The following is a 25,347-nucleotide window of genomic DNA, read 5'->3' on the forward strand; positions in this document are numbered from 1 at the left end:
AATACAATGCACACATAGTAGAGTCCATTTTGTGGGAGGTTTACACAGGAAATGCATTAAAAAACGTGCAAGACCATATTTAAATATGATGGAGATGGAACTTTGAGATGGCAGAGTTAGAAATTTTAGTTCAACAGACAATTAAGTACATTTACGTGCACAGAGCTAAATAAAGAAATAATGCCAGTGCTGCAGGTAAAATGAAAGAATAACCAAAAAAAGGAGACAGCATAGAAAAGGCAGGAGAATAATTTTGTAAAAAATATAATAAAAACCAGTGTGGTATGGCTAGATAGCTCATGCATAACTCCATGATTCTCCATGATTCTGACCTTTAGACATAGATAAGGAAATTCCCCTCTCAGTGCTTACGTAGTAGGTCCTTCCCTCGTTTCTCTCACCCACAGCAACCACAAAATGCACAACGTACTACCTGTTTTTCTGTCCTGTTATTCCCACCTGCCATACACAGCAATGTTTCTCTGGTTGGTAAAGAAACTAAATCTACTGCAACAGCACCGCGCTGCATTTTGCAGCCTTACTTACGAAACCTGCAGAGCTGACTTAAATGTACTGCTTTGCTCGTGTGAGAGATGTGGTCCCAGATCCCATTAGCAGACATGCTTGCAGCTTGTGCAGATGTTATCACATTTGCACATGTTTATAGAACTGCAGACTCACTCATGTTTGTAGACATGTAAACACACACACACACACACACACACACACACACACACACACACACACACACACACACACACACACACACACACGACCTAAACGTTGAATGTTGCAAAGTAGTAAATATTGAGGGGGGTTTTACTAATTTTAAAAAAGACCTTCCAGTTTAGTTCATACTTAGTTTTATCTAATCGACTGAATAAAGTCAGTTTTCGTAGTTCGTTTAAATGCTCTAGAGATACATTTATCTCATGTTTTTGCGAACCTTTTGCGATGTGTTGTTTTGCGACAAATGTTTGTACGTAACATCTTTCAACATACACCGCACTAATTGCTCAGGAACGCATTAGGGTTCCTTGCCTCATAGTGTTGTTTAGATGAACCCATGCAGTCGTTATTAACGCCTTAGACACAGCGCACTAGTAGAAAGTCAATTTCATGAAGTTAGTGAGCTGAGTTAGGACTGTACAGTGAGACTGGTTATGCCAGAGGAACTGAAGCAGCATGTGGCAGGCAAGACTGACCACAAGCAAGCTGTGATCTGCCTGTCAGTAGACACACCAGCTTCCTGACCCTTTTCTCTCTCTCTCTCTCTCCCTCTGTCTCTCCCTCTCTCTCTAAGCAGCTTTCCTTGTGACTGTTCTGCCAGATTCATTTCCTGCTCAGTTGCCATTTAATTCACTCCTGTGGGTTGTCGAGGAACCGCGAGCCTTCCGTACGCATGCCCGACACTCTCGAGCAACTGCTGGAGGGTGGCGCATGTGGGAGCTGAGGGTGGTTTGCAGTCTGCTCACTTCAGGTGGCCTCTCGCCGCTGGTTCCCCGAGCGCAGGCACTGGCAGAAACTTTAACCGTGTGCTCCACCCACCGTACTGCAGAGGACGAGGGCAGAGCGGCATGGAGGACTGAATTCAGATCCATGATTAAGTTTCGGCAGACAAAAGAAAGTAAAAACAACAACAACAGAACAGGTTTAGTTGCAGGTGTAGTTTAGTTTCAGATACAGGCTCTCTGGCAACTTTGGCAGCTATAATTGTTCAATTTTTTTGTCATCAATAGTGTGATTAACTGTAAAATAATAATTACGTGCTTCTCAGTGGTCTTTGTAGCTAGGCCAGCTTAGTATGCTTTGATCTCTATTCACCCAACCCTGTCTGGCTGACTCTCTCTCTCTCTCTCTCTCTCTCTCTCCCTCTCTTTTTCTCTCTCTCTCTCTCTCCCTCTCTCTCTCTCTCTCTCTCTTTCTCTCTCTCTCTCCCTCTCTCTCCCTCTCTCTCTCTCTCTCTCTCTCTTTCTCTCTCTCTCTCTCTCTCTCTCTCTCTCTCTCTCTCTCTCTCTCTCTCTCTCTCTCTCTCTCTCTCTCTCCCTCTCTCTCTCTCTCTCTCTCATTGCTTCTCTCACTCTCTCCCGGTAGAGGAATTTACAGATGCAGAGTGGACGTGAATACCAGGCTTTAAAGACAGCAGGTTTTGCTCGGCAATTGCCTTTGTTTGAAGTACAAGGTTATTCTGAGTAGCGTTTACTCTTTATAACTTATTTCTGACTAAATTGCAGGACTTCTTTCATAATTGGTATTGGGAGCCTTTTTCTTCAGTAAGAAGCACAGTAAAATGCTGCATATCTCAATTTTTGTTAGGATTTGTAATATCTTGATTAAAATCCAATACAGAAGAGAACAGACATGGGAAACATATCAGTCTGATCATTTCTTTGGCAGGCTCCCTGTGTCATTTGAGTTATATGCAGGTTTCTATTAACGCAGAAAAATGCCTCTGTTGACGGGGACTGGTCTGTTCCCCCTGCTGTTAATTGACTGTGACAGGCATTAGCCAGTGCTGATATGCATGGCTCACTGAATGTGCGAAGGGTAGAGCTCCTTGAGGACATGAATCTGAAAGCCCACTCCTGCACAGTCGAGCCCTACAGCCGCTGGCCCTGACCCCGTCAGCAGGACCTAATGTGTACAGCGCAGGCGTCGGCGGGGCATGTACCTGCCGCCAAGGTCTGCACTGCGTCTTCGAGGGAGCTATCCGTAGTGCTGAAATCCTGGTCTGCTTGGAAGCACACAAGTGTATTCCTTATGTCTGCCAATCCCTTTATGGGACATACTAAATACTGCAGTTACTGTGCATGCATACTGATGCATACTGTGTTTCTTTGTCTTTCTTCCTGTGTGTTTTGTGGGAGTATTTTGTTATACAAAAAAAGTATTATTGTTCAGGGATTTTAATTCGAAACTATGTAAGAGCATTTCAGCTAAGACTGCTAAGAAATGCTGAATATTAATTCTAAATATTATGATATGATTGAACTGGTAGCTGCCATTCACATCATATGTTCTCCAAAGCCGTTAAAGTTACAAAACAATCTCGATGTCTGAATCGTCGATTCTGTTATAGAACGCTGATTTCACTCATTGTCACAGAACTAAGGACATATGCATTTTACACTTCCATGCTTCCACACCAGGAGCTGAAATTGTGGACATTTTTGCATACATGTTTTTTAGTAAATATCAAAGGTGCACTGATAGTGGTAGTTACACCACAGTTCAATAACTAACTTAATGATTATTCAAACTTCTGTACCTTTGTGTTAATCTAAACCATTACTGGGTAATATTTCACATATACTATTTCATACCGCTGATTTAAAATTGACATGGCCCGGCTACTGTTAAAAACGACTCTCAGATACTGACGAACCCCCACTGCCTCGTGGACATGGTGATCCTACCTGTTCCAGACCAGGACATTGGTAGTCAGGGCTGAGCTTTGTGCCTCTGCTTTGGGTTATCAGCGCATGCTTTCCTGCTGTTTCCTGCATAAAGGAGCAACAGCCCTGCATTAGCTCTCAGGGTGGAATAGATATGAGATAATTTAGTGTTTGATCGAAATAATTGCACTGTCAGGATCAGCCCAGAGAGACACCCCACCATCTCACTAAAGAGAGCGAGAGAGATAAATTGGGGGTGGGGGGCATTAAATAAATCCACAGCATACATTGATGACTTCTGACTTAAGAGGAAGGAGTATAGATGTAAATGTACAATCTTTGTTTAATGAAATGCAGTGAACAGAATTATTTTGTGATTCAGTCAGTATGTCACTGGTTCTAAAGTGCTTTTTAATTACTGGAGTTCCATGTCAAGCTTTAGTTTTTATTATTTTTTGAGCCTGATGTTTGATGAGTTCTTGAGTACTGGGGTTGAATATTTGATTTGAGGACTATTCAGTAGTGTGTGTGTGTGCGTTTGTATGCGTGCGTGTGTGTGTGTGTGTGTGTGTGCGTGTGTGTGTGTGTGTGTGTGTGTGCGTGTGCATCTGTTTACGTGTTTGTGTTTGTGTGCTTGCGCACGGGCGTACGTATGTGTATGCGTGCGTGTGTGTGTGTATGCGTGCGTGTGTGTGTGTGTGTGTGTGTGTGTGTGTGCGTGTGCATCTGTTTACGTGTTTGTGTTTGTGTGCTTGCGCACGGGCGTACGTATGTGTATGTGTGTGCGTGTGTGCGCACGCGTGTGTATGTGTGTGCGTGTGTGTGCATGTGTGCGCGTGTGTATGTGTGTGCGTGTGTGTGTGTTTGTGTGTGTGTGTGTTGGTGTGTGTGCATGTGTGCGCGTGTGTATGTGTGTGCGTGTGTGTGTGTTTGTGTGTGTGTGTGTTGGTGTGTGTGCATGTGTGCTTACACACTTTACAGTCAGCATTTCATGGATGTACTATATATTCTGTCTGCTTAATAAAATTGCATTCATAAGTCTGCAATCGCCCACAATTGTTTTACTGCATTTATAAAGAAATAAAGACAGAAAGAAAAAGAAAAACAAAGAAACACATCTGGATAAAATTACAGCCAAACCAGTGTGACTAAAATAGGCAAAAAGCGTATGCTATCCATAGATTTTTAGGAAGTGGTTACCGCACAAATGTCAGGAACTAAATAATGTCTACATTCATTTTAAATTGTGGCCATTTTTTCTGTTTGAAAAATTGTTACCTTCAAAAAGATTAATAGGTTTAAGTTGTTTAGTGAAAAACTTGGTTAATTACAAATTGAAAAAGTAAACAAAATAGTAACAGCATGTAAGAAGCCATAACAATATTGTACGACTTTAAAAAGGTTATCATTGGACATATTGAACATAATCATGGACAACTAATGAGAAGAAGGAAAGATCACGTATCACGGAGTCGGTTAATCCACAACAAGCTTCTGTGCTCATAATCCACTGTGTTAAATCTCTGTTTTGGTGCTCGTCTTGCACACTGAACCTTTCCAAGCTTGGTGTCGTCAGGTCCTGAGGTGCGACCCGCACAATATTAACCAGACTGACTGGCTATGATTCTCCCCCCCCCCCCCCCCCCCCGCCTTTCACTCTCTCTGTCTCTGTCTCACTCCCTCTCCCTCTCTCTCTCTCTCTCTCTCTCTCCCTCTCTCTGTCTCCCTCTCCCTCTCTCTCTCTCTCCCTCTCTGTCTCCCTCTCTCTCTCTCTCTCTCTCTCTCTCTCTCCATCTCTCTTGCCTTTCCTCTTTTTTTTTTTGACCTTTGCAGTTTTGACATTTTGACATTTAGAGGTAGAAAAGACGTGCGCGGCCGGAAGCGGGGCCCTGTCCGGGATCGCCGGGCGTCTCCGGAGATGCCGTGTCGTCGGGGGTGGGGCAGCTTTTGATGCTGCTCGCCTGTTCTTCCTGGTTAGCGTCCGGCGATGGGCCCCCGGTGCCAAACACAGCGAGTCATCACTAATCCAGTGATGCTGTGGAAGCAAGATTAGACCCAACTCTCCCGTCTGACGAGTTTCTGGGTTCAACGAGCATACAATGCCTCCTTGCAGGGGGGTTTGGACACTCGTTATCACAATGACTGCTCCTCTGTGATCTGTGCCAGTTCATGGGTTCTAATCCTCTAGACATGAAACCGTATTCCTCTCAGGCCTGACCGGAGTAGCTCCGTTTCATCTCCCCTGAGTATCCCTCTGCGTAATGACTCAGAAGATCAGTTCCACCTTCGGGATGGTTTACTGACACTGTCTTCAATTCAGGCCCATTATTCAGGTCGGGGAGTCGTTCCATTTCAACCGAGGAACATATGAGACCCACGAGACCCAAGGCGCGCTCCCAACCTCTTCCGGACAGCTGTATCCGGAGATCCGCTCACAACAACACGTGCGCGGATAGTGGAGGAATGCCACTTTGCATCCCGTTTCACGTATTTATAGATAATGTAGATGCAACACCTGTTTCTCCCCCCAGGAACCCTGTTGTCTGCACGTGTTCCTCATTCCCTTCACTATCTGTAAATAGGATGTAGACTCTATTTATTCCAGCCACTACCACTGCAGGCGCATCGTGAAGAAATGGCCAAAGTTCCATCTGTGCTGTCTGTAACCATGGCAACGGGGAGTCTCCAAAGCCCTGATAGTGAGAGAGCGAGCAGGAACTGGGCTAAAGCCTTTCTTATGGAGGAAACCATAAGGGGACCATTTAGTAACGGGTTTCTCCAGTCAAATATCATTAGGGTTCATTTTCATGGGCTCTCAAATATACAATTTTTAGAGTAATATTCCTTTGTATTAGGCATGAAAATTATACAAAATACCTTGATATTTGACAGAAGTTTCCAGAGTTGGCTAACTGGTAACTTGATTTGATTTATTTATGTAGCTATCTATATGGTTATTTATTCATTTAAGTTGGCTTTAAGCATATCAAGATTCCACAGGTTAGTAATAGCACTTTGACCATTGGGATATTTAAATGGTTGGCTACAAGCTTGTATCTCTTAGTAAGTCCCATTTCTTCTGGATTTAATATTCTCCTGTCATTCTTTCAGTTCAGTAATTAGTTTTATCTTATCTCCTTCTGGGACTACACACAGATTTTGCACAAAACAGTACGCTGCAGTTCTGATATCTGTTTGTACTGTGCTGTAGGGTCTTTAATTGTGTAGTTGGCTCCTTGTCTTTATTGAGTGCCAATCCAATGAAACTGTTTCAATCCAATGAAACTGCAATAGACCCTGGCAGAGTAAGAAGAACTGTGGGAGCAGTTGTAAACGACGATGGCTGAGCTTCCGAGTCCTTCGCTATTGTACATGGGTGGATATATACAGGAAGGCTGAAATCAAGTGGGTTTTTTCCACTGCTTTTACTGAACAGCTTATGACAGAGACCTTTCCCGTCACGGGCAGCGTAGCGGGAAGCAACAAAGAGCTTTCGATGTGAATTTCTGGAAGACCGTCTACAGACTAACACTGTTACATGCAAGTAAACAAGACTTTACTCAACTAAACTGACTTTTCTGCAAATATTTGGCTTCTGTTCTGTTCCTATTCAGTATGGAGTGATGTCCAGTCTTTGAAGACACATTAACTTTGTGGTTCCAAATCACTAAAAAATAAACACTCAACACAGTCAGTCTTAGTAGATAGGTAAATGCTGTATTAACTGTTTAAAGAAAATAATGTGTTGTGTGTTTCAGTGCAGAGGCCTATAGAATCACACATTGTTTTCTATCTTGGAGTACAAAGATCTATGCAGCTTGTTTTGTTTTGTTTTTTTCCTGGACCAGCAAGAATTTCCATTTCACAGAAAAGACGCTTGGATTTTGGATTATTAGCATCTCCTGGACAGTTAATTTGCAGCGCTGAGAATCAATGAGTTTGCAATTATACTGACGTCTGTGTTTTCATCTGTTGCTTATAACGCTTTAAAAATGTCTTACCAAGCGAGTTCCTCTCGCACAAATGAAATAACCCAGTGCTAACATTTTACGCCTCCTCCAATCTGACACTCGATATTCGTCTCTTATGCTGTTACGTAAGCAAAATCCATCAAAACCAAACGCCGATCCATAAATTCCTGACCGTAATATTTAATTACCTCCTCCACCCCACAACTGCACAGGTTCATCGACTTATTCCTCTTACTGGTTTTGCTGTAAGTGTTTTTTAGTTGCTTTTAAAAGACAACTCAACACGCAAAAAGGATCACTTCCATTACTCTAACGATTAATCTAGCGGCTCAACAGCCGCAATGAAAGATTAGAGCTCCTCGAATAACCATTGAGTGATTTCTCTTTGAATCTGCGTTTCCGTTCGCGTTGCTAAACAATGGCAGCAAATGAATACCCGGGGCCCAAGCGCGTGCTTAAGATCGTGGGTCGGGCGCGACTGCGCCACGCGTCTGCGGAAAGTGGCAGGTCGCGTCGTGCAGACTCTCCGTTGCGCCGCTGAGCTTCCACAGGTTGCACGTCAGCGTTGGACACCGCGCCTGCAAAATTACACGCATCCGGGAAACGAACAACCGCTCTGGGGCGCGCTGGCTGGGTCACACGGAGTGGCGCACGAAGGTTCCTCGCTTGGGAGCTTTGAACTTGCAGTTCTGCGCCGCGTGCACGGTCGTCTGATGAACGCGCACGGAAGTCTCCCGTGCGTCTGGCACGAGCGTGCAGAGCGCGCGGAACTCCGCGGTCGGCGCACGAGGGACGGAGACGGCCGAGGCCTTCGCCCACTGTCCACGCGCACCGTAGCGGCGCTGTACTAGTGCAGTTCGCTGGGTGACCATTAGTTGTTTGTGGAGAATAAATATGTCTCGGCGACACACCCCTTAGCGCTCAAATAAATAAAACGACACTTTCCTTCCAGCTTTCGCACTTTTTGTAGGTCTGCGGGTGCACGGAATCACGCTTTCGGCTTTCTGTTTGCGCGCGTGTAGTTTTCCTAACACGCGCTCACTCGCAGTTTTACGCCACATAGTGGCACGTGATTATTTGCCCTCTTGGATCTATACAGCTCAGTTTTCTGAATGTCCAGGCTACATGTCTCTCCTATTGTAAAGAGTCAACTAGTGTGAATCAATCGTACATCATTACCTTATGATGTTAGCTGTGTGTTAATCGTTAATCATTCTCTTGCCTCGGGGCAATTCATTAGCAGCTGGGGCATCTGATGGATCAGGTCGTGGGTAGTTGGCTTCCACGTAGGCGCACCGTCAGTTAATCTCTCACCGTTCATCCTACAGTTTGGCAGGGGCGGCTCCTCGCACCTTCGGACGAAAGCTGACAGCGCATTGGTTGCCCAGGCAGTCAGCTGCTCCGCTAGGGGCGATGAACGAAGCTGAAGGGGCTTCTGTCAGCCAAATCAGAAGCCAGAAACAGTCTAGCTCACACTAGGCCTCATCCCAAACAGTTGAACGGTGATCAGTGTTGATTCACATTTTTGTTTAGCTGTCATCCACCACCACACCTCCCTGTGCAATAACGACACCACCACGTCCTGGCGTCCGAGCTGTTGGGTTCTGTACAGCACCCGTCTGTTTATAATGCTAATGTTACTGCAAGACTGATGCCTATTTTCCACATGTCTGCCTCATGGCCCGGTAGTGAAGAATGCCCAAGGCTATGGTGTGCACAAGGCCAGGCTCAAGGTGGTCAATTTCATGCTCGGTGAACTATGATAATAAAATGATTGGTTATTATTTACTACTATTAATAGTAATTGTTGTGAATAACTAACTGTCAACGACAGTTGAATGTTTTGCCCCACACGCTGCTCAGACTTGGTTTATTTCTTGCCCCCCAGCTGACGGGTTTTCTAGTTGAGCTCAAAATATAAAGCGATATTTGTAAAGCGACCCTGAGTTTGAGAAAGGCGCTATATAAATGCAACTAATAATAATAATATAATAACTCTCTCCCTCTCTCCACTCTCTGATCCCCTGCAGCTGGTGGGTGGCGAGTTCGACCTGGAGACGAACTTCATCGTGCAGGCAGCGGAGAGCGTCGCGTGCATGGTGGAGCTGCTGGAGCACTGCGACGTCACGTGCCAGGCCGAGATCTGGAGCATGTTCACCGCCGTCCTGCGCAAGAGCGTGCGCAACCTGCAGACCAGCACTGAGGTGGGCCTCATCCAGGAGGTCCTCCTTCGGATGAACGCAGTTGACGACATGATCGCAGGTAGGCCCCAGCTCCGACCCAGCGAGATGCAGTCACCCGCTCCAGCCGGTTTCCGGTTGCCCTTTTGCACATAGTTCAGTTTGCTTCCAACGTCACCATCCCGCATCCTGCTGGGAAGAGCAGGCAGGGCAGAATATAAACACGGTACAAGAATTCTGTCCCATGGTGGCATTCCAGGCCCATGAGAAGGCGAAAGGCAGGATAAGGAATGCTCTCCTCCCGGGAAAATCTCATCGGTCTTAGGAAAGACACGGACATCGGGGTGGGGGGATCTCATTGATTGCAGTCTGTTTCATAGTAAGATTGAACGGCAGTTTAGAGAAATATTAAATTATCTTTCGCGTTTATGAATGTCAAATACTGATGCCCTGTTTTTTTTTCTTCTTCCATCTGTAATCGATGCAATCTGTCGGTAGATTTACACTCAGTGTCATTTTTATTATTATTTTTTTTTGAGCGTTCAGTGATGGTTCTTCTCTCTGAAGCAGCAGCTGCGCTTGCTGCGACAGCGTCCTTAACCAGGTGTAAAATGAAGCCGTTACATGGCAGTGATTGATACACTTTGGCTTTAAAATGTCTGCTAGTGCAGGTCTGGAACGTGCACTGGAAGACACCAGTGGTGAGTGCCATTGTACTGTGCCGGCAGGTGCACTCGGATACATGCACAGCTGTTACTTTCTCCAGTTTTTGCTGTATTCCTGCCTCCTCGGGGTGATTAGAGCTGTTCCGTATCCCGGGGGGGAATTGTTACTGTATGCCCCAGCCCGGAAGGTCTCTGAAATGTTGCAGTACAGTGAGTGTCAGGTTGTTAGTGCATAGCCAGGTTCATACTGGTCCAGGATACAGAGTGCTCCCGTGCTATTTCTGACATTTTTCATTTTTAATAGTTTTGTGAGAATGACTCAGCTTCTCTGCCTTTAAACTCAGAGTGTGGGGTGTGGGGGGTGGTTGCTGGACTCATTCACACACTTGGAGAACACTGGATGCTGTCCGTTACTGTGGCATTTCTGATTGTCATGGTGGGATCCAGAGTGCAATAATCTGTACTGTACAGCGGCTTACATATATCTGCCTAGATGTGTGCAGACCTACGTACAATAGACCTGTCAGAAATTATCTCTTTCTCCCGTGCTCTCCCTATTTCTCTGTCTCTCTCTCTCTCTCTCCCGCTCTCTCGCTCACTCTGTCTCTCTGTCTTCTACTGTCTCTCTCTCTCTCTCTCCTGCTCTCTCGCTCACTCTGTCTCTCTGTCTTCTACTGTCTCTCTCTCTCTCTCTCTCTTACTCTGTCTCTGTCTTCTACTGTCTCTTTCTCTCTCTCTTACTCTGTCTCTCTGTCTTCTACTCTCTCTCTCTCTCTTCCTCTCTCTCTCTCTCTCTCTCACTCTGTCTCTGTCTTCTACTCTCTCTCACTCTCTCTCTCTCACTCTGTCTCTCTGTCTTCTACTCTTTCTCTCTCTCTCTCTCTTACTGTCTCTCTGTCTTCTACTCTCTCTCTCCCTCTCACTCTTCCTCTCTCTCTCTCTCTCTCTCTCTCTCTCTCACTCTGTCTGTCTTCTACTCTCTCTCACTCTCTCTCTCTCTCTCTCGCTTTCTGTCCCTCCTCCCCAGATCTCCTGGTGGACATGCTGGGAGTATTAGCCAGCTACAGCATCACCGTGCGGGAGCTGAAGCTACTTTTCAGTATGCTGCGTGGGGATGGAGGACTGTGGGTAAGACAGACTTCTGTCCGGGCCCACGGGCCCGGCAGTCCAGGGGCGTGTCCCTGTCAGGCAAGCCTGTGACGGTCAGGTCGCTGGGGCGGGCAGCCACAGAATGACCGTCGCCTCTCGAGATATCGACTCAGCTGTTGGCTGGAGTGAGCGCTATTGGCAAGAGTATCGGCGTTGTTGGTTGCCATGGCAAACATGCTGGCACACTAGCTCTCACTCTCTTAACAGATTGGAGGGTTCTTTGTCAGAAAGGCCCATGCTGTTACTAACGGAGGGTGCGACGTGTAACGGTAACGTGAGCCTGTCTTTAAATATCTGGCCTGCCGAAACTGAGCGCAGTGTGAAAACGCCAGCTCCTAAAACCCGCTCAAACTTTGCAGCCCAAATGCACACGGTGATGTTTGCGTTCAAATGGAGCTACGTTCCCATTAGCACTTACCGTGTGTGTGTGGTCGCCCACAGCCGAGACATGCAGTGAAGCTCCTGGGTGTGTTGAACCAGATGCCGCAGAGACACGGACCGGACGCCTTCTTCAACTTCCCGGGTCGCAGTGCTGCTGTGAGTCTCCATTTGCCGTGGTCCGCGCTGTACAGCAGAAATGCTGATCTGAAATCATTTTTGTCGGCACTAACGCAGGAATCGATACACACGAATTTGCTTAATCTTGTACTGATTGTTCTAGTTCTGCTTTTGTATTTCAGTAGTGATAAAAAATGAACACAGCATCTTTTGTGCAGTTAAAAAGCTCAGTGCTTTATAAACATGAGAAAATGAAATGGCAGTAAAAGAACACGATGTAGTAAGAGCACATGCGTTTTGCACTGATTTTGCGCTTCCTCTGCTCAGGCAATCGCATTACCTCCCATTGCCAGATGGCCTTATCAGAATGGCTTCAGTCTGAACACCTGGTTCCGCATGGACCCACTCAACAACATCAACATGGATAAAGACAAGCCTTACCTTTACTGGTGAGCCACCGTCTGTTGTGCATCTGTGTTTACAGCATTTATCTGACTCTTTTATCCACAGCGACTTACAATTATGGCTGAGTACAACCTGGCCAATTGAGGGTTAAAGGTCTTGCTCAGGGGCCCCACAGTGTCAGCGTGCTCGTGGGGCTTGAACCAGCCACCTTCTGATTACTACTCAAGTACCTTAACCACCGAGATGCCCCACGTCTAGGTGATGATTGGTCGTCCTGGCGGATAGAGAACACGTGACTGGCGTCTTTGAGGTCTTTTTGGATGTCTTTGTTTCGTATGGCTGGACACTGATGTCCTGCCACTTGCAGACTAAGCTTTGCTGGCACACTTTATGCTGGTGTGATGGATTATTGATGTGCAGATGTAAATTGCGTATGATTTTTGCTGATTAAACAAACAGGAGCGCAAGCCTCGGGTGGGTGAATGTTCCGTGTTCCCAAGCGGATCTCCGCGGGGGAAACGGATGTTGCTTTTGTCTTTTAATGTCTGCGGGGCCGAAGGAATGCCAAGCCAACGGAATGCACAGAGGCTTGTGGGTAATTAACACTGAGATCAGTAGCCTAGAAACGCTGTGTTCATCTGCAGTTCTCCCAGGATACATGCAATAAACCCTCAGGGTAGAGAGAAGTGTGTGTGCGTATGTGTGTGTGTGTCTAAAACAGGAAGCTTTTATGCATCAGCCGTTTTCAAGATAGGCTAAATTAATCCAAGTTATCGCCTCTTCACTATTCTATATACCCATGTTTCCTTTACAGGCCTGCGTGTAAAGTTCTCTAAGTGGTGCACATGCACGATGCGAATTTGGTCTCTGTGCTCAAGGCCAACGCTGGGCCTCAAAGCAGAGTCAGGACCCTGAGAAATCTCTGTAAACAAGTTTCAGAAAACCATTTTGGAAAAGCAAACTTGTTTACCATCAGTGCTCTGACAATTCTTACGTGGTGTTTGGTATTTCCAGGGCGGTCAAATGAAGGAGTAAGGTGCGTGTTAGTTTGGGGATACTGAAGCTAATGCCTGGATCAGATAGCGGGAGCAGGCTGCTCTCGGCTGTGGCGTGCGCCTGGGACATGTCTATTTCCACTCTGTGCTGGCAAAGGCCTGAGAAAAACGCAGGCAGCGGATTAAAGACCTGAGCAATGTCAGATGTTGTAAAGGTCTTTGTTTGCCTTAGGTGCCGAACAAAACCCACACGGAGCCGTTCCTGTGTAGGTTTATTTTAAGGGCTGCTCCAAACCCCAGTTGTCCTGATGCGTTACGGTGAATCCCATTTCCAGTGACTCCGAGGTGAAGATGTATGGCGGGGTGAGGGTCTGTTGTTCAGGAATCTCTACGCGCGTCGTAATACAGCAGGGTTTGGCTGAGGTCACACGGGTGTTTGCTGAATGAACTGGCCAAGGCGCACTGTCAGAAGTAGTCAGCACAGCACTGTGTTGCCCCCTAGCTAATTACAGCATGTTCTCTCTCTCTCTCTCCCACGCCTGGAACTGAATGTTTCTCACGTTCTCCACACGCTCAGGTATGGTCGGGAGCCAGGCATCATTTCTCAGCCAGACGTCATTCTGTCTCAGACTCCGTTTTCTTCCTGCCCTGTAAAGTTGCCCGAGGCCCTCTGCGTGCGGGGCTGTATGCTCGTCTGATCAAAGAGACACGATAATGTCGAATGGTATGGGAGTCTCAGCAAGACAGCTGATTGAGAGCGGGTTTGGCACCAGAGCTACAAGCCATGACTGTAAATGTGGATTAGGGAATTCTAACATTGGCAAATGTAATAAATCATTTTATCTCACACGATTGATCCAGGGTAGGGTTGTAGGTGGCTTATACCACAGGTTAGCAACCTAATTACCTTTAACTTGTACAAATAATGTTACTCTCTGTGGGAACCCTGCTGCGCAAACTGACCTGACGCCTCTGTGCATGTTTGTTTCTGCATGTCGCCGTGTTTAGGACCAGATCTCACGTGTGGCTGGGATTTTTTTCCTGACAGTTTCCGGACCAGTAAAGGCGTCGGCTACTCCGCTCATTTTGTGGGCAGTTGCTTGATTGTGACTTCGCTCAAGTCCAAAGGCAAAGGATTCCAGCACTGCGTGAAGTACGACTTCCAGCCCCGGAAGGTAAAAGTGCCTCGAGTCGTCACGACTTGCTAGCGAACTTTTCTCGGGTAAGGCAGCATCACTGAGTGAGCTAAAAATGAATGGATATAGATTTATTAGATTTAGGATTAAGGGAGATTAAAGCTTCTGCCAACTTTTTTTTTTTTTTTTTTTAAATCAAATGTCCCCGTGTGCCCCTATTCAGGGACCAGGTCCTTAATCCACTTTTAACAAATCTAATATGACTTTCCTGAGGCTCGTCTCGTGTAGAGTGTCATAGTGTCGGTCTCTAGAAATGAACGCTGTGTCTAAAGTTAATTTTATTATGTCCTTTCTCCAACGTGCGCAGTTGAGCTGCTGTTGAACTGTAGTAGGCAAATAGTGAAGAACAGGCTAATTCAACAGCTCGACTCTTTGATGCGTCCGTCTGCCGGCTCGTGCTCGGGTGAATGGATATGCTGATGTTAGCTCAAGCCACCAGGCTCTCTCTGAGGCCTTTAGAGGCGATTAGGAGGGAATTTAATGGCAGGTGAAATCATTTTAAAGTGAATAGAAGTGATTGAAAAGAATGTGATTGGTAATTGGTTTATTTAATGTACGCTGGCGCACAGCGTTTCAGTTCTTTATCTGCGTCTACTGTCGTTTGCCTTGGCTGGAGTTGTGTTCGACGGCATCTGGTTCTTTTTCGTGTTACTGATTATATGTACGTAAGATTCCAGATTTGGTGTTGCATACCTTTGGTAAGGTATGTAAAATATATCTTTTTAGGCACAAAAGAATCTCAAAGTCTTTTGCACAGACGCTCTCTCTCATGTGTTCTCGTGCGCCGTTTCAAAATAAAAAACAAAAACACAGAGTGACATGGTGGTCCCTCTGAAAGAACTCAGGTTCATCAGAGAGTATCTTGATGTCCTGTGCTGTCTCGATTATGTCCCCGTGCGTTTGAAGTGGGAACTGAGAGAAAAGGGTAACTGTTGTGGGAAAAACAAAATGTTTAAAAGCGTTTGAAACTCAATTGGCACATAAATCCACTCGTTTTCAAAGATTGAATCCCTTTTTTGTCACATTTTAATGGCTCCTGTAGCCATGTGATACAAAACTAGATTTTATCTGCAAGTGCAGCGTGATTCTGATGCCATGAAGATGTCTTCATCTTTGGTGCTTTGTTCAGGCTTCTTGCAGACCTGAACTGTGTCCACTGGTACATTCATGTACATTCATGAGCATGCTTTCTCCAGTCTTTTAGCCCGGCTGATCTGTTACTCATGCCCCAGCTCAGAAGGAACTGCCTTAGACTGTGGCCTTGCTCACAACCTCCCTCGAGCAGAATGTGCTGGCCACAGATTTGCGTTTCCATTTACAAGGGGTCGAGCAAAACAGCGATGTATACCAAAAAAGTCTGAAAAAATACTGTTTTGACTTACTATTGATTTTTAAATGATAGTAGATGACGTTAACGTAACTGCCATTCCACTCCAGACCTGAGAGGGCACGCTTGTTATCTATCTCTCCAGTGGTACATGATCAGCGTGGTGCATGTGTACAACCGCTGGAGGAACAGCGAGATCCGCTGCTATGTCAACGGGCAGCTGGTCTCCTACGGCGACATGGCCTGGCACGTCAACACCAACGACGTAAGTCCCCCTCCCGGTTCCGCCCGGCGCTGTTTGGTCATCTCCATGCTGAGCAGTCACATTCACAGGGGTCAGGGGTTACTCATTCTGGTAGCAGCCATCACCTCAAGCCCCTTCAAAATAAAAGCTCCATTCACCTACAGATGCGTTGTCACCAAATTCCGCCCTGAGCCAGGAGTGTCTTGGTCTGAATTAAACGAGAAGGTTGGCAGTGCAGAACTTCTCACCGCCACAAAAATCGTTTGGTAATTTGTGAAACGCAGCTTGTCCAGAGAATAGAAAGACTGAAAAGATTTAGAAGACGGAAAGATTAGAATGAACCGCATTAAATCAATCTCATTATCTTCTCTTCCAGCGAAACGTTATTACAGGAATGGGCTGATTGAAATCAGCCTGCGATCTAACCGTGCTGGCACGGTTTTTAGGATGTGCTCACAGTACAAGGCTCATTGTTTAATCCAGATTTTTTTGCTCAGACTGGATTTACTTTTGGATGTTCACATTCATAATCACAGGTGACCTGTATTAGTCTGTAATGTGAAAGCATCTGTTCTCCCAAACAGCATGCATGTGCACACCAGTATCACCAGCAATAACAAATAAAGTTTGTGAGATGACTCGGGTGTTAAAACTGGCAAAATGGATGTGCTAATACCTCATAAACGCATTTCATGCTGCTGCGGAGGACAGCTGTTTGTCCGCTGTGCGCGGTCAGGTCGAGAGACGCCCAGCTTTGCCAACATCACTGCTGTGGGTCCCCTCCTGTATTTTGCTACATGGCTGGTTGCGGACTAATCTGACCGTTCTTATCCACGTCACACGGCCATGGACTGGACGTGAATGCGATCCAGGACCACACACGAAAGTAGCAAATCAGCTCGGTAACGTCACCAGCAAGTTTCCAAAGCCGCTCACCCGCCCGCTCCTGTCTCTGCGCCCTAAAGGCGCAGTGCTCTTGCGCTCCTCAAATTTGCTTTTTCCTTTACTCGTCACGTTAAACTTTAAATAACACCTACCTGAGTCCTTGTGCCCGAACGTAGGTACCGTTAAACTCCCATCTGTCCTCTCACCAACCCTCCCTACCCCTCTTCTCATTGCAGAGCTATGACAAATGTTTCCTGGGCTCCTCAGAGACGGCAGACGCGAACCGGGTATTCTGCGGACAGCTGGGAGCCATCTACGTGTTCAGTGAGGCCCTCAACCCATCGCAGATCTTTGCCATCCATCAGCTGGGCCCTAGCTACAAGGTCTGTGACGCCTTGCCTCAGACGTTGGCTTCACTTCTGTTATCACTGATCAGTGGTCCGTTTACTTTCCAATCGATAGATTTGTACAAATTTGAAAGATTTCACATTCCTTTGTGGAAAACCCCCCCAAAAAAAACCATCCAGGAATACAGACTGAGAGAGAGCAGTCGTCATTCAAATCCAGCCTCACAGCACGATTGATCTGTGAACCAAAAGTGTGACACAAAAGCGCAGAGCAACTGAGTGTCTGAATTACGCCCACTGGAATGTCCAAGATCTGGTTTCCCTTCAAAGGGGAACTAGTCCGGGTTCTATAAAAACCTGTGAAATGCCTTAAAATAATGTTTTTTTTTTCCTGCTACCTGTTTTCTGACAGATTCCACAGAAAGCGGAGCACAACCTTTGGGCTCTTCCCCTGTTGCAACAACACACTCGGCCTTCCTCAACCTCAGCCTCACTGAAGCATGGCGTGTGTTTGTGGTTTTTGTTCCATGGCTCTGACCTTCCTCCTCCTCCTCCTCCTCCTCCGGCTCATGCCGCTTGTTGTCACACTCTCATGTTTTAATTGTGTCCACGGGGGGAAACCTCAGCCAGGCAATCGGGACTTTTAATAGCGTAACTCTTGTTCTACAAGTACCGGGAGTAGTTATTGTAACTGGGTCCTGCAGCAGTGTACAGCTCCTAGTTTCTGCTTTTGGCCATTCTGTATCCTTCGAAATGGCTGTGTGCAGCGTTTCTGATGACATCTCAGTTTCTTAGTTCGCCAGACAGTGTGCTTTGGAGCACGAAAGAGGCTTTGTGTAGCGTGGCCGACCTGTTGCGGTAAGAACCTCATCCCCTGTGAGGAAACCCCTAAATGCCCATGGAGCACATACTTCGCAGCCTTCCTGACCTCTCGGGCGTCTAAAGCCTGGGAGACGTTTCTAGCCCTTTCTCTCTAATCACCGCCAACTCGCCAGTTCCTTTATTAATTGCGGATCTAGACCTTCGATTACCTCAGCAACACACACCATCGTGACGGGCAGGCAGTCGGGATTAATGGGTGGTGCAGGCAGGGGAAGCCAATTACCTGTCCTAGATGAACCCACGAATGGTATTTGCCCTGCTGCCGAGCGATCCCTGAGGGAGCCTGTCAGTTAACGTGCAGGCTGCCTGGACTCTTTTTTTGGGGGTTTGTTTTTTGGTTTTTTTTTTAAATAGAGATGAATGAGTCCCTGCAGCTGTGATGGAGCACTTTCCCTCAAAAAAAAAAAAAAAAAAAAAAAAAAAAGGAAGGAGAATCTAACCAATCTAACGCTGAATGCAGCCTTTGTAACTTCTGGATCCTGGCCTATGCCTCCATGTCTGGTGATCATGAGGTGATCTGATCACATAATTGTCATCAAACTGTAAATGCGTGATATTTATCCAGACTTGATTATCTCTGAGCAATGCACTTTTATTATTATTATTATTATTATTATAATTTTTTACATTTTATCATCAGGCAATGCACCCTGCCCGACACCCAGCGCTGTCTCTCGCGTGAGATCCGTTGAACTCCTCTACCGTTGTGTCTGAGGGGCCACAGAACTAGCCAACGCCGCTGGTTTCACAGTAACCTGAGCAGGGGGACCCGTCTTTCCCGGGCAGCCAGGGGCTGTGATCGCAGGCTATTAGGCCTTAATGGATCCCACAGTTTACGTGATTGATCTGTGGTCGGAACCCTCCCCACTGTAACTCATTAGCAACGTCAGTCGGCCATGGCCGCTACTCCTAAGAGCAGATCCGGGAGCAGCACGAGTACCCGACTGCCCGGATTACCTGTTGCGGTGGCGTGGCAATGGCTGATCCAGGTTCAGCTGACGCCGGGCTGACGTCCATCCCCTGGCAGTGATGACATCAATCGGTAATGCAAGAGGCAGGGTAATGACCCGTGTGTGATGCTTTTATTGCGTGGGGGGGATCACAAGGAGGTCACTGACCTGGCTTCTCAGTGGAGGATGACCACAAGTGAAAGGATGACCCTTAGGTTTAGTCATTTACGATGTACGTTGTCAATGAAGAGATCATTTGTGTACCCCTAAACGACCTTTGACTTGCAATATGAAAGATGTACTTTAAGCTCCACCATTGTTTTATAATCACACTTTCTTCGAATTAAGTGTGTTGTAATCCATTTGTCTATTGTTCTGCCTTAATTAGAAAGCAATGGATAAATACAGGCGAGAATGCCTTGGCCTCGCCTGAAGGAGTTGGCGTTTCTGTCACGTCATTCACCAGTTGTCAGGTGCCTAAAATAGTTTTGGGATTACAGGATGTTCCTTCCACAGCGTAAGCAGCTCTCTCCAGTGATTGCTCCTTCCCCACTGACACGAAAACAAACGCTCCGGGGTTGTTTGGCATTGGCCCACATTTGAAAGCCTGGAATTACACCATCGGTTATTGCCAGGAGGGTGGAGACCATTATGGCAGCATTCTGTCAAAGTTATTGTGTCTCATGTATTCTCATGTCACTCCACCTGAGAAAATCCTGGAAAACTACCCATAAATGTCCAAAGAGTCATTTTTTATCACACATTATTATTGCCATGTTCCCTCAGGGATTGACTTGCTTATTTTTCTTTTCGTTTGATTTCTCTGGCATGTGTCCAAGTTGTGACTTATTAGCGCTCCAGTGATGTTTCCTTTGACAGTGCGAGTTAATTGTGTTTTGTAATGATGGAAGTCACTGTCGGCGCAGGTCCCAGATGGGAATCTAAGATCTCAAAAGATAAAACGCATGAAAAGTTTCTTACCAGGACAGCGTACCAGATCGTAGTTCCCAGACACCACGGCGTTTAGAAAAAGAAGGGAAATCTTGGGCTTGCATAAGCAGATTACTCATGGTAATTATGGTAACACACTTTTTAGTAAGGATCATACAACTTTAACCAGCTGGAAGCATTGTTCTCGTTCGTTCTCTCTCTCTCTCTCTCTGTGTGTGTGTGAAAAAGACAGGGACAGATGGAGAGACTCTAGCTATGTGTGTCCACGTGCATTGTGCGACACTTGGTGTCGCTCAGACTGCAGAACATTCTTGTCAACAGATGTTATGTGAAGTCAAAGCCTTAATTAGCCATGGACAGCAGAAAGGGCCGAAAACTGACTCATGGAGAAAAATGTCACATGAATACTGTAACACCCTTATTCGCACAGTCGATTAGGAGAAGCACGACTGCCCCACATCAGGCTAGTTCCGCTTCTCACAGCATTCTCACACGGCATTCCGGAGATGTTATAGAACATTTTCAACCTGACTCCTCATTCCTCCTGTGTGAATCGTTATTCCAAGAATCTGAAATCATCACTTATTACTTTCACTCAGTATCTTTAAGTTAATGATCTGTTTTCCGTTGGTAATTATTCATTTCCACGCTTACACATTCAGAGAGGCCTTCGCCGGGTCTCTGCCAGGGGTCGGAGGAGACCAGGGTCCAGCGTCGTTTCCGTGATTCTTGTTTTCAGCTCTAGCCCGTCTGCTATACGTGTAATTAACGGGAGTTGAACTGGGTGAGTCATCAGACCTTGCTGGACTCATGCTCCGTGCGCTGGACCCACCAAGCGGTGCGTTAATGCGAGGAGTCAGCCAGTTCTGCCTTCCCTGATGTCTGCTTGCCTGCAATGCCCGAAGCGGGACTCTGTGATCTCCGTAAGAGCTTGGCCTCGGCGCCCTGGGGCCGGCCCGGGCGTTACCCAAATCCACAATCTATGTGCGTGCTCTTAATGTAGCAGCTTTGTTTACCTCTTCTAAACCAAGCAGAATATGTTCCCAGAGTAAAGATGCCATTCTATAGATTTTTCTTTTTTCCTTTTTTGTTGACAGGAACGCGCAGAGCTCAAAAGGCGAACGCGGCCGGTCCTGTTTCGAAAAAGCATTTTCATTTTGGTGAATTTCTACTCTATTTCTGTTCTGTTCACGTAATTGTTTTCTGTTCTTCCAGCGTGTCTTTTTTTGGCACCTCGGAGATTAAATTAGCGTGGCGATGTGATCGCACTCTCCACAGAATAAAAGGCATTAACCCTGCATGGGACGAAGCAGCACCACGTGTAGCAGCTCTGCCTTGCCTCTGTGCCTGCAAGGCCGTGACGTGGCTGTCCGTTCCTGCCCTGCCTGCTCTTGTAGCTGCGTACCTCGCGTATTCTCCAGTCCTTTGGGGCTGGATCATTGGCTTTTTTATCATTATTTTTAGCTGCTACTCCTGCGAAGGGCTGTCATTACGGTCGTTCCTGCTTAAGCACCTCTGAGCGCAAACTCCGCTGGGAAAAGAAACCCTGTAAAATTTGACACCGCATAAATAAGCAAAGGATAAACCGAAAAGCAGCGTGCCGTTACGTTTACAGCGGCTGGCAGACGCGCTTATCCAGAGCGACTCGCGTATCTGTCAGCGCGGCGACAAGCGCGCTCCGAAGCGCGCAACGAAACTGCGTGTGATATTTCTAGCGGTATCTGAAGTACGAGACGGGCGAAGTGTCCGTCATGGGCTCCTTTCAAGTGCTTTACATGGCGACGTGATCGCGGAAGAGAACAAAGTGCCCAAAAGTGCGCAAAACCTCACGCACCTGCACACGCTTTCACCGGCGACGGTGGAGGGAGAGGGGAGGGGTCACGGCCGGGTGACGCCACCGTCCCGGGGGTGGCTGGCCGGCGTGGGCTGCAGAGAGGCAGACACAATAACAAGGATGATTCACATGCAGCGTTCGCACGCTTAGTGGAGCTCGAGCGACGAATCAGTGATTCACTGATTCAATTTTAGCGTTTAATTGCACACATCTCTTTTCACAGGCTCCCCCTACGCTGGCTTTCCTGTCATTTGTCTCCTTATTGGAGTCATAATCACCACATAAAAGAAATGCTTTTGTTGTTGTTGTTGTTTGACAGTGCTGAATACATTACTACATTAATAAGCAGAGGTAGCAGCTTAACCGATTAAGATTTGTTTCTGGTTATTTATTTAGTTGTACTTTGGGACACCCAGGCTAGTTATACTATGAATGTGTCTGATATGTAGAGTTATATGTCTCCTTTTTTTCTGTTTGATTTATATCACTCTTCTTTTTATGGTCCTCTAGCCCCTCTCACGTGTGTCATTCCCATGCTCCTCCCCACTCTCTCCAGAGCACGTTCAAGTTTAAGTCGGAGAGTGACCTGCACCTGGTCGAGCACCATAAGCAGGTGCTGTATGACGGCAAGTTGGCCAACAGCATCTGTTTCACCTATAATGCCAAAGCCACCGACGCCCAGCTGTGTCTGGAGTCCTCGCCCAGAGAAAACTCCTCCATCTTCGTCCACTCGCCCCACGCCCTCATGCTGCAGGTGTGTGTGCGTGCGTGCGTGCGCGCTCGCTCGCTCTGTATTGCTCTTTTTGGAGGGTAAAATGTGCCTGTAATGGGAAACAAAATTATGTAAACAAGAAAGTCCACCTGGGGAGCAATATCTTCTTAAACAGAGAACACCTCATGTTACTTTAGACACTTGAGGCAAGACAAGTTTCTTTATATATGTATTTCATTCACAGTTCAGTTCAAGTTGATCTACAAATAAAAGTAGGAAAGATGCCTTAGATAGAAAATATAAATACAAACCTAATTAAAAATACACATGCAGTGAAATGTGAAAACAAGGATAAATGAAGGATGAATGAAAAGTGTGATGCAAACATAGATTATGGCTGCACCAGAGAGCTGCAAATGGAAGTTTCAAAATGGTTAGGTTAGCTTGACCCTCCAATGCATGCGAGCCAAAAACTCTGTCGTAATTCACTCTAGTAAAGCGTAGTTCAGCGGGAATCCTACGCACGTTTCTGTGTTTGCGTGCACGCTGTATGTTTGACAGATTTTTAGCCATTTGCAAACATCGCCCTTAAAGATACTTCATCTCTGCACGAGTGCTCACGTGCGTCTGTGTGTTTCCATGGATATCTCCTCGTGCCCTGCAGGACGTGAAGGCCATCGTCACCCACTCCATCCACAGCGCCATTCACTCCATCGGAGGAATCCAGGTGCTGTTTCCCCTGTTTGCCCAGCTCGACGTCCACCAGCACAGTGAGGGCCAGGTAGAGACCACCGTCTGGTGAGTACCCTTGTCTGACCCCGCTCTGCCCGGCCAGCCATGTTAAACACGGAACCAACGTTTATGCTAGAACCAAAACCAAAACGTTTGAGACAAACCCTGAGGTTAGATGTTTCTTTTTTTAATTTAAAAAGTTTTGTCCAAAACTGGAACCTTAGGCCGCATGGATGCTCAGGCCGAGTTTTTACATAAACACACCAGTGTGCCGTCATGCTCTGGTTCCTAACCATCCATGTCTGACAACAGGACAGCAGAACCGTGCTGGCCAGCCTCCGCCGCCTGGTGGCTGAAGGGGGCTGGTTGCCCCGAGCTGCCCTTAATCCTGGCTAAGTTGATCCGGGCGCTGCCAGGATGCCCGCAGGGGGCGCACGAGAGGCACTAACGCTAACCGCTGTCGCTTGTCGGGGGGTTTTGGACACAGAGTGTCCAAACAGAGAAGGGCCCATCTGCCTTGCGACACACATGATCACTCGCAAAACAATCATCAGAACCAGTTCACCATGCAAAACAAAGCTGCTTAAATTAACCGATAAAATAATTCTGCCTTTTTATCGTAACCTTTACTCCTTTGTCAAGTCATCGTAGATTCGCTGATTCAGCGTTTAAAGTGACCACGCTCCTACTTTAGAAGGATGTTTTAAACAACACATCCATTTTACAGGACACTGCGGCTGTGAACTATAACGTGTTGGTGTTGAACTATAAGCTGTAACTATAACTGTATACTAGTTATAGTTTATCGCTATAAACTGTAAATTTCTGGGCACGGGAAAAACCTCTCCTCCGCTGCCTGTCTTATTTCCGAACCGCGGGCTGCTTGATTCTGTGCAGTGACCCTGCTGCTGTGTGCTCCACAGCGCCGCCCTGTTGGCCTTCCTGATGGAGTTACTGAAGAGCTCCGTGGCCATGCAGGAACAGATGCTTGGGGGGAAGGGCTTCCTGGTGATCAGCTACCTGCTGGAGAAGGTCGGTGCCGCCCTTCCTGGGTGCAAGTGCGCCCGCGACACCTCGGCCCTGCGCAGCGCGACGTATCTGTCAGGCCTGCGGGCGATCGTCGGGTTGAGATTATGGGCTTTCAGAGTTCCACCGGCCTGCGCTCTGGACATAAGAGGTTCCATTAAACGATCGAGTGTTTTTCTTTTGACGGGAAGCACAGGGCCAGCTTGACCTGCGATGGCTCAGTCTTTCACAAATGTGACGTTTAAATCACGGCCCTACCCGTCATTTAAAAGGGAAGTCATTGATGTAGATGAATGAATGAATGAATGAACGAACGAATGAATGTATAGTGTCTGCTCAGCCTGAAGGCAGAGATAAAGTGCCTCTTGGGATCCGTGTGATCACCGTCGGTGGGTGAGGAGATCAGAAGGGCGTTGTAAGTGGGCGTCCTTCTTTAACAAGTACTGTGGTGCAACACACTCTTCCTCATCCATCTCTCTCGCTCTCTCTCCCTGTCACCCCTAATCCATCTTTCTCAGTCTCTCCCTCTCTCCCTCATCCATCTTTCTTTATCCTTCTTTTCTCTCTCTCTCTCTCTCTCCCTCTCTCGCTCTATCTGTATTTCAATTTGCACCTCCTTTCAAGAGAGAAACAAGAATAAATAAGTAAAGTTGTCTGCTCTGCAGAGGAGAGCTAACGTTGAGGCAGTGCCAGGAGCGGCTCTCTGTTCTGCTCCTGTGGCCAGGTGCCCACTCCTGCTGCGCCCACCTGCAGCTCATGCCACTACAGGTGCCAGGCGCCACAAATCACCTAGAGTCTCTCGCAGCTAAAGTCCTCATCTGGCTCCAAAGTCAAAACTTCAAGCTCCTTAGTTTGTTTCTTTGTTTTTAATTATAGTTATGCAGCTATTCAGGTTGAATGATTAATTGCTTACCACAGTATTGGTCACAGTGTCACAGTAATAGATCTGTGTGGGGAAATAGCACTTGGGTGTCTTTGTCTTTACTTCCTGTACTTCCTGTCG

The 25,347-nt window shown here is 46.8% G+C and overlaps 1 protein-coding gene across 1 annotated transcript in view; it reads left to right on the forward strand.

Moving 5' to 3' along the window:
• The window catches only part of nbeab (neurobeachin b), a 192,732-nt gene that overhangs the window by 31,954 nt on the left and 135,431 nt on the right, over positions 1–25,347 (forward strand). The window contains exons 2-11 of the mRNA XM_035534144.1: positions 9,397–9,628; positions 11,239–11,339; positions 11,802–11,897; positions 12,186–12,307; positions 14,307–14,433; positions 15,927–16,046; positions 17,147–17,293; positions 22,431–22,628; positions 23,251–23,384; positions 24,242–24,350. Coding sequence (XP_035390037.1) covers positions 9,397–9,628; positions 11,239–11,339; positions 11,802–11,897; positions 12,186–12,307; positions 14,307–14,433; positions 15,927–16,046; positions 17,147–17,293; positions 22,431–22,628; positions 23,251–23,384; positions 24,242–24,350 — 1,386 coding nt within the window. The remainder of the gene's footprint in view (positions 1–9,396; positions 9,629–11,238; positions 11,340–11,801; positions 11,898–12,185; positions 12,308–14,306; positions 14,434–15,926; positions 16,047–17,146; positions 17,294–22,430; positions 22,629–23,250; positions 23,385–24,241; positions 24,351–25,347) is intronic.

The sequence above is a fragment of the Electrophorus electricus genome, chromosome 15 (assembly GCF_013358815.1).
Source record: "Electrophorus electricus isolate fEleEle1 chromosome 15, fEleEle1.pri, whole genome shotgun sequence".
NCBI classification, from domain to species: domain Eukaryota; kingdom Metazoa; phylum Chordata; class Actinopteri; order Gymnotiformes; family Gymnotidae; genus Electrophorus; species Electrophorus electricus.